The 15,136-nt window shown below is 41.7% G+C and overlaps 1 protein-coding gene across 3 annotated transcripts in view; it reads left to right on the top strand.

The window, feature by feature from the left end:
- KIFAP3 (kinesin associated protein 3) overlaps nt 1–14,629 on the top strand; it is a 71,300-nt gene extending 56,671 nt beyond the window's left edge. For all 3 annotated transcript variants that reach the window (XM_054384097.1, XM_054384095.1, XM_054384096.1), the window contains one exon: nt 14,482–14,629. In XM_054384097.1, coding sequence (XP_054240072.1) covers nt 14,482–14,590 — 109 coding nt within the window. In that variant the 3' untranslated portion in view covers nt 14,591–14,629. The remainder of the gene's footprint in view (nt 1–14,481) is intronic.
- The last annotated feature ends 507 nt before the right edge of the window (nt 14,630–15,136 follow it).

Here is a 15,136-nt window from a genome sequence, read left to right as displayed (position 1 = left end):
CAGCAACCAATTACTGTAAGACACAAACATCATAGTAACAGCTAAATATTTTGAGAGATGTCCACAGTATTTTTCTTACCCTTCAGGGAAGAGACCACTTTTTAAACTTTCCTAGCTATAACCAGATACAGCGTAAACTTTAGGTGCAAAAGCCAATTTTTTGTTAATATCTTCATCAGGGCTCCCAAATTCTCTCTGTAGCTTTAGAAAGATTAATAGTTAGGAATGCTGGAGCTAACCAAAGCTGTTTTCCTTCCCGAGGAAGTTTTCTGCAGCACAGAATCTACGAACCTCGTTATAAAATGTAGCAGAGCTGCCATTGCACAATCTTCATTTTCCCTGAGTCAAGGCATTTCTGGGTGTGTGCTGCCCCCAGGGTGTGCACTCGCATCTCCTCTCAACAGAGATCCGATTGAACCTTCTTCCCAGGAAGCAGTGAGGTTTGGCATGTCAAGCAAAACCAATTTTATGGGGTGACTGTCTGTCTCTGTCCTTGGTGGAATATCTTTTCTCTTGCCTGGATTTACAACCTAAAACTGTAGCTGCATTTCTTCTCTTGCCATGGCAGGTCATTGTGATATTTTGTGATCTAAGTATGTAGAGCCAGGACCTTGCAGGCTGCTCTGTGTTGACTTCAGTTAAGCTGTGTCTGTTGGCAAGTACAGGCATGCATAACCAAGCTGTTGTGTCTTCAGTTGATGGAAACTGTGGTGATGTGGGCTTCAGTGACTTAATACATGGCTGTAAGTCCTGGTGGGAGTGGGGGGGAAGACTGTTACTGTGACTTAGCCTGTCTCTAGCTAAGCTACCCACGTGCTAAAAGTCCACAGTCAATGGCAAAAGTCGTCATATCCACAGGCTTTTCTGCTTGGGTACCCTGATGAAAATCAGATGTGAGTTTCCATGGAGGAAAGACCTAGGTCTGTTGCCTTCTGTTCATGTTGACTCTTGCAATGTGGTGTGAACTCCCAGCTGTGAGTCAACAGCTGAGTAGCTCCTGTTCTGGCCAGGTACAGGAACTGCATCAGATGCTGGCAAATGCTCACTGTATGGATATTTATCAATATGTTTTTAAATGATTGTCCCTGTAATTTATATTCTGCATCAATATATATAGTTACCTTCTGTATAGATTCTTCAATTAGATTTGCTAAAAGCAGTCACAAGTTGGACTTCTCAAGCATTGAAGTTGAGATTTCATCACTTCTTGCTTTCATGTCTAAATTCTATAGGATATACTGGTGATAAAAAGAACCTTCTTTCCTGAGGAGAGGAACAAAGGAGTTGGTGACCCAGCTGTGGAATACTTCTCATCCATGTTGGATTTTCAGTAATAACTACACAGTTTATTTATAAGTTTGAAGTTAGCCTTCAGCAGCTAAATGCCATCTCTGAAGGAGAAAAACCAATACCTTAGTAGATGTAAAAGTGAGCTTCCTCAGGCAACCTTCACAGCCATCAGGAGCAGAAAAAACTTTGTTTCATGGTACTTGGAAAGATTAGCTTAGATAAAAAATGTCATCTGTAGTCTTTGCTACAGCAGAATTGAAAGTATCCACATCTCTTTCTTCATCCATTGAATAGAGGCAATCATGCTTTCCTGTCTTAGAGGTGGACAAGTTAGCGTAAAATATTTTAATTAACAGAAAGAAAAGCTAATATGGTGGAAATTACCGTTGGGATATGATTCAACTTTCAAACATTGTACTGCAGTGATATTTCTTACAGTTCTGTGCATTGCTTTTTCTTTTCCTTACTTAAGTTTTGTTTTAAAAATAAAACCAAGAAACTTTTTTTTCTTTTTCTTTTTTTTTTTTTTTTTGCCTTTGCAGTGTGTTTAGCAGTGTTTTACTCAGCTTTTACCATTTGGACACTATTTAATTTGCATTTCCCAAGAGGATTGAATTAGGTTTTATTAGTAAATTGGGCCTATAACTTTGTAGGCAGGTTTTATTAGTTTATCACACATCAGTATTAGCAAATTGTAAATCCCACTGAAACGAATTTGAAAAGGTCTTAAAGAGAAGCCCAGAACCGATGAAGTTCCTGGGTTGGGCTTGGTTTCATTTTACTTGGTTTATTTTTGTTTGTTTTTTTAATCCCACAAAAATGTTGTTAGTGGTAGCAGAGTCATATATCTTATCATATTCTGTTGTCCTAACTGCCTACATGTTTAGTTTTAAAGAAGTTAAACTGGATATGGTCAGAAAGATTTCACTAAACGCCTGATGTGGCTTAATATAGTAACAGAGATAAAGCACGCATCTCATTTGGACCATACAGCAGTTACTGACTAGTCATGTAAAACAGGCAGGTAAGTTTCTTTTTGTTCATCAGTGCCTAGTCAGGCAGTACATATGCTTGGAATTAAGGTCTTGCATCCAAAAGATCATAATAAGCAAGCAGAAATTGCTGTCTTTTGCAGGAATTTGATCACAGTCTAGGACAAGCTTATTGAAAGACTTGACTTGATTTCTTGAGATCCTGGATCATGGCCTAAATCAAAATTCACTGTGTGGTTGTTTTCCTTCACTACTTAAATGTGGGAGTGATGCTTCTAGAACATGAGTGCTTCATTGCTAAGAGCTTTTGAATGTGAGCTTGAATTTCTCTGTGTCTAGTCTAAAATAATTTGTTTCTATACCAGTACTGAAATACAGTTCTCTCTTTTCTATCCCCTGATTTTTTTAAGTAGTGGTCATGTTTTCTTCTAGTTTTCACTTTATAACGTTTTTTTCATACTGTCTTTTCAAAGCCATGTTTACAGAAATTCAATACTGCAGCTTGATCATATTATAACCCAGTTGAGTTGTCACTAATATGTATTTGACTGAGTTATGCTGTTAGATGTGGACAGTTATTGTGGCATTTTTGAAGACCAGGAGTCTGATTATTCAAAGGGAGGAAAATTTTTCTCTGTGACCCATACTCAGCAGTAAGATTTTCCCAGGGTTTGGAGTGGAGATCTGTGCATACCGCACCATTACAGGATTAGGACCCATCACTGTCTATAATCTGGGAATATTCAAGATGTGGACAATATTCTTCATATCAAGTATTCCATACATAGCAACTTCTTTTATGTGCTTGGGTGCTTATTTATTATTATTCTATTCTCACACTGTATCAGGAGCAGCTTCCAAGCAACTCTCCTTGTATCTCCCAACACACAGACATGTCCACAGTGCAACGTACAGTTCTTGCTCCAAAGAGCTGACACTTAAGACATGAAGGGAACCAAAGGCAAGAAGAGAAGTTACTCATCCAGAGTCAGGTGCCAGAGCCTGGAGTAGAGCAGTGCTCTCCTGATGTCTCTTGCAGTGCCTGATGACCAGACCACACCACCTCTCCAAGGTGTGTGGTCCGTCATCATGAAGGATCGTGTTGCACTTCTTTCATTGACTGTAAGAGCTGTTTAATTGCTCTGAACAATTACACCACTATGCTGAGAGATGAAATAGCTTGCTTGGGAATATTTTAAAGGTGCAATTTTTTCAGCAAGTTGCAGATGCCATTTGGGAAGAGAGTTTGCATTGAGGTTTTAATGTTCTTTAGCTCTTTTGGAATATAGGATGCTTGGGCCTCCTTCACTTGCAGTTACTTCTTTTAAATTTCTTCTTGTTAGTTGCTTTCTATTTTACTATATTCCACCTGCAGTTGGCCTCATTTAACTGACATGGTTTAGGTGGCTATTAAGAATTTTAAAAGAATACTAAAATGCTGTAGCAGTTAGCTCAAGTCCTTTGGAATGTCTTACCAAAAAGTTCCCTAAACCTGGGTCCGTCTCTTCTGAAATGTAACATTAATTAATTCCCACGTTCTGTCTGCTGCTCTTAGTCCCTCCAGATGTGCTACTAGGAATAGACTGGCTCCCTGGTTACAAGCCATCTGGGCTCTGTAAACTGATTTGCACTTATATTAAACAATAAGTGAACAGAATGCGGAAGAGTTATTAAAGCAAATGTACATTGCTTATAAATCTCAAAGTAAAATATTAAAATGCAGTAAATGGGAATGGAATGTGCAAATGAAGACCTGCTTGTTTTTAATGAGTTTAGCTGTGACCTTCTCGATTTCAAGCAAAAGAAAAGAATTTTATTTTTCTCTTTAAAAAAGAAAAAGAAACTATAAAACTGCTTACAGAAGTATCTGAGACAAAAACAAGGAAATATAATGTTCTAAACTTGACTGGTCCAAACCACTCAAGCTGCTGTGACAGCTCATAAAACTGAGAGTAGTTTTTAACTGGACTCTGTTTTACATTGCCAGAGTGAATTTTCCTTGCAGGAAGTAGCCAGAAGGTTTATTTAGTTTCCAGACTGCTGCTTTGATCTTTCCATTCTGTCACTTCTCAGGTTACATAGCCCTTTTTCACTGCAGTAAATCTGCAACAGTTAATGAGAATAAAATTTCCTCCTTCTCACTGATCACATGCTGTTAAATGCCAAACCACAGCCAGCAGCATATTTGCAGAATTCAGCTGCACTGTACAAAAACAGCACAATCAGTTTAATCTTGTTGGTTTTGTAATTCATTTTATTGAGCTTTCCTTTTTCAAGCGACCTATTTTATCAAGACAAGCAGTTGCAAAGCCAGACCTGGAAGAAAGATTTAAAACTGTAATAAAGTGAAGGGTGTTTTGTATGCAATGGATAAGCAATGCTCACAGGATTCAAAATGAAACCTACAATGAGGAGTTTCTAAAAGTGGGGTATTTCTTATGGCTATTATCTGAATTGGATGTGTGCTGCAAACAAGTCCCTAATATAAAAATTAACATATCCAATTAAATTTTTTGTTGAATTGTTTCAATTCTAAAATTTGTCTCTACAAATCTGCATTTACCAGCTTCAGCCATTCAAGTGTGATGACCAATCCACCATTTTCTCTCCCCTCTGGAAAACTTAGACCTTTTTTGACCATGAGATTTTTAAAAATAACGAATAAATTTAGATTTTATTTGCCTTCTGGGTTTTGAGTCTTTTAAGTTTTATTTTTTCCCAAGACTCCCTGCCCAGCCCTTGTCCTGGAAATATCTTATTTTTTTATTCACTTAATTAAAGTTGATTGTTTTTGTTTTTGTTTTTTTTAAATGATAGTGGTATTCCAAGGTATAGCTCTCCAAGAAAATGTTCCGGGCCTCTATTTGTATCTCATTTATTCCCTAAAATATATCCAGTGTTAGTCTTAAGACAGAAAGCAGTAGGAGACATTGAGTTTTACTTCCTTCTTGGTTTATACTAAAATCATCACTGATTTGAGATGGATTTTGACAAGATTTCACTAGAGCACTGTAGTTGAAATCTGGACTATCGTCTACACTGGTAAAAATGTATTTAAAGTTTATTCATCACTAATATTGTCCTGAATGCAATTGCTGTGTGCACTCCAATGAACACTGCAAATCCCGTAGTAATGTTAACTTTCAGAAAGGACTTTGAAAGCTTTTTATTGCCTGCAGCTGTAAGTCAAAGCAGAACAGATGTTTTGTCCCTCCCTCCAGCATCTGGATTTTCATCCACATTGAGTTGCCCAGTTCTTGGTGCTGAGCCCTGGAGACAGCACAACTGTCAGCCCATAGACTATTTGCACGGCTTTTCTGGACATTTCTGCACAAGAAGGAACATTCTCCCCACTTGTATTGAAGCACAGAGCTGAGTGGCTGTGCTTGGACTTGGGAAGCTTGTATAAATATTTAAAGGAACAATTCTTCAGCTTCTCAATGCAAGGCACTGAAGACTTGCATTTCTGCTTCAAGTGCTTCTCTCCCAGCACGTTTTCACAGTGCCCCTGCTCTGTAACCTAGCACAAGAAACAAGAAGCACTTCCCATCTGGTAATGGGAATGCTGGTGAAAGACAGGACCAGACCCTGAGCTGATCTAGTCAATGAGACCTGTCACCTCTATGAAGTTGCCACTTCAGGATCTTATTTTGCTCAGGTTGATGGTTGAAGCTTCTGTGCCCAACATAACACTGATACTGCTGGAGCTCAGTGAAAGAGATGCTTGAAACTGTCCCAAGCCAGGCATTCTACTGGTCTAAGGCAAGGTTCTCCGCAAGTTAGGGAGATGACAGAAATACTTGAGACTGTGCAAGGAGAGAGGGAGAGGAAAAGATGTTTTGCTTTTTATTGCCTGCTCCTCAGGGCTTTTTTATTTGTTTTAATTCTAATTAGTTTTTAAGAAATGGATGTATCTAATCAGTGGGTTTGGCCAGTTGTTGAGCCAAACACACAGGAGATGTTCCCGTCAGGCTTATAATGGGAATTCAGAACTCTTGGTTTCCATTCCAGCTCTGACTGTGCACTTGACCTTTTAACAAATTCTGTAGAGAATAGCTGACAAACTTCCCATTCATGTGCCTGAGGTGTGAGCCTGGGTCAGAGAATGTTGGGGGAGTTAGCCTGATTGATACCCTTCAAAGAAGCAAGATGACTTTAGGAAACAACTTGAATTAATGAGTGGCTGTTTTGCCCTTTGGCCATATTCTGGATTGATTGCTTTTTCTAGCACATCAGAAATACTCTTTCCCCCCCACCCCCGCCCCCTGCTTTAAGGGGTGTTAATAAGCAAAAGTCTTTTCTATCTACGTCAGTCTGTGTGAGTCTTCTTATTACTGCAGTTTGTCCTTTGCTGTCTTTAATGTCTGGGGTGTTTTTTCTTTCAATACTCCAATGGGAAACTGAGGTCATGGAGAAAAGGAGCAGCTTGTCCAGGATCACACAGCAGGTAACTGGCAGAGCAAGAAACTGAGTCCAGGTCTCGGGCTGCTTTCACAGAGCTAGGATGGCAAGCTCTACCGCTTTCAAGCAAGGCTCTTACTGAATTTGGCTAAGCAAGGTCATTTGTTTTGAGTTCATTGCTTGCTTACTATTCAGCTGGGATTTTTTTTTTTTTAAGTGCTGCCTCCCCACCACTGAATTTTGGCACGCTTATTGCTTGGTGCATAGCTGGAGCCTGACACACAAGACACAGTGCTCATTTTTCCACAATTGTCAGAGTTGCATTTGTTTATAATTAAATGGCAGAAACAGCAGCATTGTGCCAAGATACAACTGGGCACCAACTCCAGAAGCAACTGGAAACTCTAAGTCATTAAATGTGCTGAAGAAAGCTGAATCACATGAAAGGAGAGATGTGATCATATCCATAAAAGCTGTATCATGATGCACAGAGGAGCTATAATATAATTGCACAGGTTCACTCTGGCATTTTTTATCATTTGAGCAGATAAAGAACTATTACTTAAGGAACGTGAATATTCAGTGCTAATGTAGAGATACATACGGTATTTGATGCAGCAAACCCAGTCACAGTCCCTGCCACAAAGCTCCCCTCCCACTTGAGCTTGAGGGAGAGAAAGCATGGGAAAAAAAAGCTTTGCAGATAGCAGGAGAAAAAATTGGGGCCACAAGAGACAGAATTTAAGAGACTTGTGGTTTATAGTTTAACGTCATTACCAGTAGTGGGAGAATCTACAGTTACAGGACATTATATAAAGAAACATTGTTTTCTCTAAGGCTTCTCAGTTGTGTGCTGTTTCTCCATAACCCATATTTGTGCTCTTACTCTGGAGGACAGAAAATTTATGGTCAGTGAAGCAAAGCCAGAGGTAGCTGGCACATAGGATCTTCTTCTCAATCACTAGGCTCTAAGCAAGGGAAAAGGCAGACAGCTTTATGCCAGTTTCTTATGCCCTTCACTCTTTCATGACTGGTTTTAGGAAAATGGTATCCCATTCAGTGTTTAGCTGTCAGTATCAGCAGAAAGCCCAAAGAGTCCATGGGCTTCATGAGCTTTGAGCCTTGGTTAAAATATGGTGGTTAGCTGGTACCTGCTGAGGATTGGCTAAATCGTAGAATCACAGAATGGTGTGGGTTGGAAGTGACCTCCAATGGTGATCCAGTCCTTTTCCCTGAAGAGAATTTTAGAAGCTAAAGGAATTCAGAAATGTTTCCTACCTCTGATGCTTGGATGCATGCCATGCCTGATTCCCCATGCCTGAACAATGGGTCAAGGCCTGGATGCCACCAGTTCCCCCTGCCTCTTTGTACCCTTCTCCCTGTGGTGGGAGGGAGGTTGCTGCAGTGTTTGCTAACTAGTCTCCTAATGGGGCTAGCAGGGCTGCAGTCTCTGCAGCACCCCATATGTGATTGTACTGCCCTGCACTGTAACCGTTGTTTCAGGTCTACAGTCTAGCACTTTCATCAGTGCTTTAAAAAGCCTCCACCAAACAAAAAGCCCTAGGAGAAGAGAAGAAACTACAGACCTTACTGCTGGCAAACTCATGTGTCTCTTGCTGGCAAGTACTATAAACAAACTGCATCTTGGTTGTACAGGTTATAATACTGTGCTTGTCTGGAGGTAAGAGACTGATGTGCCACTTGCATGGCTTAGGTACCTCCTGAGGGTAAAATACCCCTTCAATCTTCATCTGAACATCATTTGTCTTGTCTGTTATACACAGGCATTTGATAGAGCTTTGTGGATTACAGAGATTTGTGGCATAAGAGTTTATAAGGCAATGTAGGATAGCTACTGTGCTGTATGTTATCAATGGTGCTGTCACAGCTTCACAGAAGGGAAAACACCAGTATCTCAAGGATGTACTGTACAGAATTCTAAATGCCTGCCTGGGCTGAGGTGGGGAAGGCTGGAAGGTGAAGATGATTGCTTTTTAGAAGCAATAAGATAAGGTATATAAAGGAGAAAGGTGCAGAGGAAACAGCAGGGTTGCTATTAACTGTACTGATGTCAGACTTCTGAAGGATGCTCAGAAATCTTGGGGTTCAAACCCCATTCTCTGGTACTCAGGAGTGGTGGTGCATAGCTGCAGCAGCAAGAACTCATGTCACGTGTGAACAGGGGCTGCCTACTTGTGTCTGCAATTAAACCTTCTCAGCAGCTCAGTTGAGTACATGGAGAACTTTAGGTATGATTCCTTCATTAGGATTTGGCAGAGTTGGTGATCAGTTGAGCTGTAAGTAGTGGTTGCTTGGTCCTACCAAGGGCAGAGGACCTAGTGAATTGTAAATTTAGGTACTTCTTAATGAATAGATTTAATTTTAAATAAATTTACTTTTAATAAAATGTATAAAGTTCTATCTCCAGTGAGCAGCTGAGCCTGTCACATGAGGTTGGCGTGAGCCATGTTGGTGCAGAGTAAGGAGGGAGGATTGGCAGGGGTTTAGAACAGACTCAGGATGAAAAGGAATGTATCTGAAATGATTCTGGTGGAAGCTCCATAGTTATTTAGCTTGGATTTCAGTTGTAGTGAGCAGTGATTTCATGCCAGTTTAATTTTCTGTTACTAACCATGAAACTGACAGGCAGAAAAAGATGAAATTTGGGCCCTAAAGTGTACATTTCTAAACTGATGTTTCACTCTCTAAGGTGAAACCTCTTCCTGGGCCACCTTTGCCTGTGCACCCAGTCAGTCTGTTACCATACAGTCTGACACAGTTTCTGCCATACTGCTTCATGCCTCCTTCCCAAGCATGCAGCCTGTTTCCCAAACAGTGTTTCTTACTGAGATCGCTCTGAGAGCCATACATCCTACTGGAGGCTTTCCAGTAGGACTTCAAGGGGTCAGCTTTGACCAAGAATTTACCCAGTGAGCCCTTCTGAGGCCCTGCTGATGCCGGAGGAATTAGTACCCATTTTAGAGCCCCTTGTCAGCACCCGCAGAAGTAACAGTGTGAATGCTGGTGTGGACAGGCTCAGGTGTCTATCGCATCAGGAAGGCTTACAGAAAGCAGCCCTGCTCTGTGGCCAGTCTGCACCCAGCTGCTAACTGCCTTACTTCAGACCAAGCTCAAGAACTCCTCTCTCTCTTCTTGTACCATGCACTCCCCAGCAGCACAGGCACCTGAAGGGGAACCCCAGCAGAGGCTTGCTGGAAGAAGGCTCCCTGTCTGAGCCTGCCAGCTCTCCCAGCCATGCCGCAAAGCCTGTCTGGTCTCTGAGGCTCTGGCTGCAGGGGGCAGTTAAGGAAAGTAAATAATCTGTGGGCATGGCAGGATGCTGGCTGGAATTTCCTGCAGTGAGGAGGGACACATTTTAAATTGTCAAGGCACCTAGGATCCTAGATGGGCATATCAATTTGGATATTATGAATCAGAGTAAGTATCAATAAGCAGAGCTGTTAAGAAATCTCTCTTCACTCATGCACATCAGGAACGTTTTCATCTTCGGCATGTGTTCTTCAGTTCCCCAGCAGTACAAGCAAACTGGAAAGTTCAGCTGTCATTTGGGGAAGGTCATAGATCACACTAGCAGCCCGAGTAATCCAAGAGGTTTTAAGTATCATAGCATTTAGTTTAAAGTGAAATTTGCTCTGACAGGGGCTGGCAGACCAATAGGAAAAAGAAATATTTGTGCTTGGAGAAGTGCATGTGTAGAGACCATGAGTATAACTGATGGCTGGAAGTGATTTCAGTCTAAAAAAAACAAATCATTAAGAGAGTGCGTAGGGGTAAAATACACAGTTCATATTTTAAAGGGTCTCAAAATGAACCAGCAACTGAGGTTAGCAGTACACAGTAATTAACTCTGCTGTTCACTGTTTAACTCCGTCAGCTCCAGGCCTGGTGGTAAACTTTGCACAAGAAGACAGTTGTGCTTGGACAGCCTGCTCAGCAGGCACCAATGTCTCTCTGCGTATGTGTGCAGTTTTGTGAGAGAAAACTGCCTTAAATAACTTGAGATGAAGGCCACAGTATCAGTCATTTATATGGGGAGTTCCTCGTAGTGCTGTGTGATCTGTACCTGCTATCCAGCTACAGGAGTTGACTACACTTGCAGGACCGTAGTTGAGCAGGGCTGATGACTAACGGCAGGAGAAAATACCAGTTCAGGGATGAGCTTTGCTGCCTTGATGGCATCGTTGTGTCCCTAGTTCTGGGAGGACAGGCTGATGCTTGGCTGCATAAGTAAGGCCAACAACACATTTATCCTAGGAGCAAGTTTTGAAGCTGATTGCTGGTATAAATCTAAGAACACATAGGCACAAATCATGAGCTCAGGCCAATCGTTATCCAACAAGTGTTTATGGCCAAAAAGCTGCCATCCTTCCTGGCTCTGCCCTTCTGCTGTTCTTAGCAAAAGTGGCAAGGATTCATCAGGACCCCTGTCTCCTCCTCCACAGGTTATACTTTTGGAGTTGTTGCCCTTGGCCTGCCAGCCTCATGAGTAAGCCAGACTTCAGCCCACAGACTTGTGTTTGCTGTTTTGTTGCCCCACCACTTGGTTACCTCCTGGGTTCAGTGGCGTTTCCTTAAGTAAGAGGATGAGATTCTTCCTAGGCACTGCCAGTGCAAACAGTCAGATAGGCAAAGCTGGTACCTTTCAAGAGCACTAAAATGTCAAAACGAAGCCAGCTTCTTTTTTTGAAGCATGGACAAGCCTTCATTTACTTAAGGGAAATATTTAGATAGGAGGGAGTGGTGATTGCATCAAGGTGTTTTAATGTGATTTTCTTTCCCTTTTAATTTTTTTTTTTAACTATCCTTAGCAGTTATCAGCTGATCCATCTCTTCCAGTTTTCTTCAGGACACTAACATACGTCTAAACCATTTGGAAATAACTGATACTCCTCAAAGTTTAAACTCTAGGGATCTTTACCTAATTACTTACACATTTATAAAAAAAAAAAAAAAAGATTTGCTGAGAATGTGATTGAAACCATATTTTCCTTGTTCTCGTTATCAATTTAAATATATTTAAAAGTCCTTTGAATGAGGATGACTGAACTGGGAGTAGCTGAGACGGCTCTGCCTGTAGTGATAGATACTTACTGCCACCGTGTGGCCCACTGTCGTCATTACACCTCACCCCAAACCCCAGTGGTGTTTTGCTTCGGTGGTGTATAACATAGTGAGAAGTTCTCTTGATTCTGCACCATCAAGAGAAGCCACAAGAAGAAAGTCCTGCTTTGTGATGGGTGTCTCAGGCTACTATATTTGTGGTGTCCCTCTCTGCCACAATAAACCTGAGGATGGCTACTGCTGTCTTCCCTGAAGCCAAGGCATAAGCCCCTATTAACTTGACTTGCAGTCAACAGCATCCCTCCATAGAGAATTCACAGCCCACAGTACCCACACCTGCTCACTCACCTGCCACAGCATTCCACAATGATGTTTTCAATAGTTAGCAGAAATGCAAAGAGGGAGCTCATGTAACTAATAAAAACAATTTCTTCACAACTATTGCTGTTATAGTTACAGAAATAAAGCACTGAAAGATAAACCCAGAAAAATGTTTTCTGTTAAAATGTTTTTTTAATTATAAATCAACCTTAGATGCTTCAAGGATCTTTGGAAGAAAACAATGGAATTCCTAAGTTTAAAAGTAGCTTAAAGGGTCTTGCTTCTTTGCAGTGTTACATCTGTATGCTATCACTTGTAGCAGCATGACAGAAGTGGACTCTACACTTTGAAATCCCACTGTATCTTCTTTTAGTATGTTATTATCTCATAGTACTAACAGGAACTCCTAATTTAAGAACTCATTTAAAGATTTGGCATTGTTTTATAGCAGTTATTCAACATGTTTGATTTCTGAACTGCTACATTGGTCATCTTCCTGCTAGGTCCTTGTTGACATGTTCAGAACTCCTCTGTGGCCTGTATTCTGAAAGCTACACCTAACCACAGCCCATGTGAAGTTGGTTTGTGTGTCTAATGTCTCTGCATACTGCAAATCAGTAACAGTGGTAGAAGCAGGGCCCATCTTCTAAGGTGAGTGCAGGGTTTGGTGTTGCTGGACACAAGAGTTAAATAGAGATAAAGTAACAGGGTTCCTTTTAATCCGTTCTTTCAGGAGTCTTTTAAGTCTTCAAACCTGCTAATAAGAAAACTGCAGGTGCAAAGGAGGGACCTGGAGAAGATGTCTCAGAGGTCACCAGTTCATTGGCTAATGGGCTTGAGGAAGAGTAACTGGACTTTGGAGTGGATGCAGTAAGGAATAGGTGGTCAGAGGAAGACATGGATCCAGAAGCATGCATTCACATAGCTTTGCACCACTACAGGCTACACCAGGGCTGCTCTGTGCTGAGGGGGCTTGATGGGTTGTTAAGGTCAGAGTGACAGCTCCTTGTATGAGTTAGGAGACAGGGGTGTGGCCATTTGAAACACAGGCAGGCAGATGTGGAAATAGAAAAGCACTTTTGGGGTGCTGCATTTTTCAAGATGCATTCAGGTGCAACAGAATGATTTTCTCTGCAGTTCAGCTTGTTGACTGTCTGTTCCCACCCTTTTAGCCTTAGACCTTCCATCTTCACCTGGTTATCAGAATATCACATGAATGAACACCTGAGAAACCAAGCACGAAGGATCATTGTCTAGGACCTCACAGAGGTACAGTCTGAGGAAAGTGTCTTTGCAGAGACAGAGTGATGGACGTGGTCTCCCAGAACTTCAGCTGAGCCTTTTCAGTCCAACTGATTCAGCAGTGCCAGCTTTTGGCTGAGTCAGGGCCTGGGGCCCACCCATTGTACATCTTCTGGATGGGTGATTCTTTCCCAGGCTCAATTGTTGCATAACCCATGTGCCATATGCATAATTGGCACTAATGAGCTTCAGCTTTTCCCCACTCCAAAAGCACTTCGGTTCTTTGTGTTTTGACAGTCTTCAGAGGGCAAGTTCAACTCCTTTCAATGCATCTTTAGTCAGACAATAAATCAGGATCCTTTTCCATTTGTCCTTCTACTGAAGTGGAAGTTAAGAAGTGCTGTAACTATGAACAGGCACTAATCCAGTATCTTAGGCAATGTTCATTTTCCCTCTACCTCCTGCATGAGAGTTATTGTTGAGCATGAAATATGTGCCACTTTTCCCAGCGCAGTCCTTGTGCTTGAATATCTAATTCATTGCCTTGGGACTTTTTAGGTGTAAAAGATGCTGCTCTGTATGAAAAATGAATTATTGTGTCTCATTAGTACATAGCCTTTCAGTATATGATGAATTATTTCTGCTACTTGGCTGCCAATCTTGTGTCCCACCAGAAACTGTCCTTTACTGAACTATGTTGCTGTGCCAGATATTCTCACTTCCTCGTTTCTAGCTGGTGTTTTCCCAGGGCTTCAGAAATGTAGCAAAGGAAGAAATAAAGCTGTTCAGGTGTGCAGGGCAGGGCTACCAGTGGGCTCTGCAAGAAGCATGCTTGAAGCCTTTTCTGAAATACATGTTAATGTACAGAGAGAGGAACTGAGTCAGAGAAGTAAAGTGCTATGCCAGTAAATCTATAAAAGCGTGGAAGACTTCTGCCTCTTCTGGGATTTCTGTTTCACCTGAAAGCCTTTTGTGTTGATTTCTCTGCAGCATTTCTCTTTCCACCAAGAGAAGAGGAGGCGGAGCAACGCTAGCCAGAAGGGAAAGATGGCTGGCTAAGTTGCCTGACAAAAGAGCTGGAGACACCAGCACTAGCTCACCTTCCCTACCATATACAAAGCCACAGTTTGTCTCTTCTCTCTTTTTTTTGTAGTGTGGGAGTTGATGGATTTGGTCAGTCACCAGGGATTCCTGGCCGCCCAGCCACCGCGTACGGATACCGCCCGGACGAGCCTTACTACTACAGCTACGGGGCGCGATAAGGCAGCCCGCTCTGCAGCCCTGCAGCAAGCAGTGTGTGCATAGCCAGCAGTAGAGCTGTCCCTTGGTAATGCATGATTGTACTACAACGGGCCCAGCATTATGTATCCTTTGGCGTGTGTAGCTCCAGATAACCCTAAACCTTTCTGGGTCCAGTGTTGTTGTGACAGTGTTTGCTCTTTGTTAGCATTTTTGTACAGTATTTGCGCTGTGACTTGAAAGCAGGAATTGGAGAGCTACTGGACTGGAAAGTGTCACATTGTGTATATTAAGCTACTAATTTAATTTCTATTAAATATAAAAACCTGTGTGGTCAGCAGTGGTGAATGTGTTCCTAACCAATGTTGGGTTTTTTTTACAAGGTATTTAAGTGTGTTGAACATGGACTGTTTCCCGCTAACACTTAAGTAAAAGGAACACTGTTAAGCCCCAGCATCTCCTGGCACTGCCCTGACACATGGTTACCAAAGTCCAGTCCTGGGTCTGAAGACTAATAATGGAAAGATGGCACAGATTCATTCCCCTGGAGCTTCACAGAATCAGTCAGG

Source organism: Indicator indicator, chromosome 10, assembly GCF_027791375.1.
Source record: "Indicator indicator isolate 239-I01 chromosome 10, UM_Iind_1.1, whole genome shotgun sequence".
NCBI lineage: Eukaryota > Metazoa > Chordata > Aves > Piciformes > Indicatoridae > Indicator > Indicator indicator.
The sequence above is the reverse complement of the archived record's forward strand: the minus strand, read 5'-3'. Positions and strand labels throughout refer to the sequence as shown.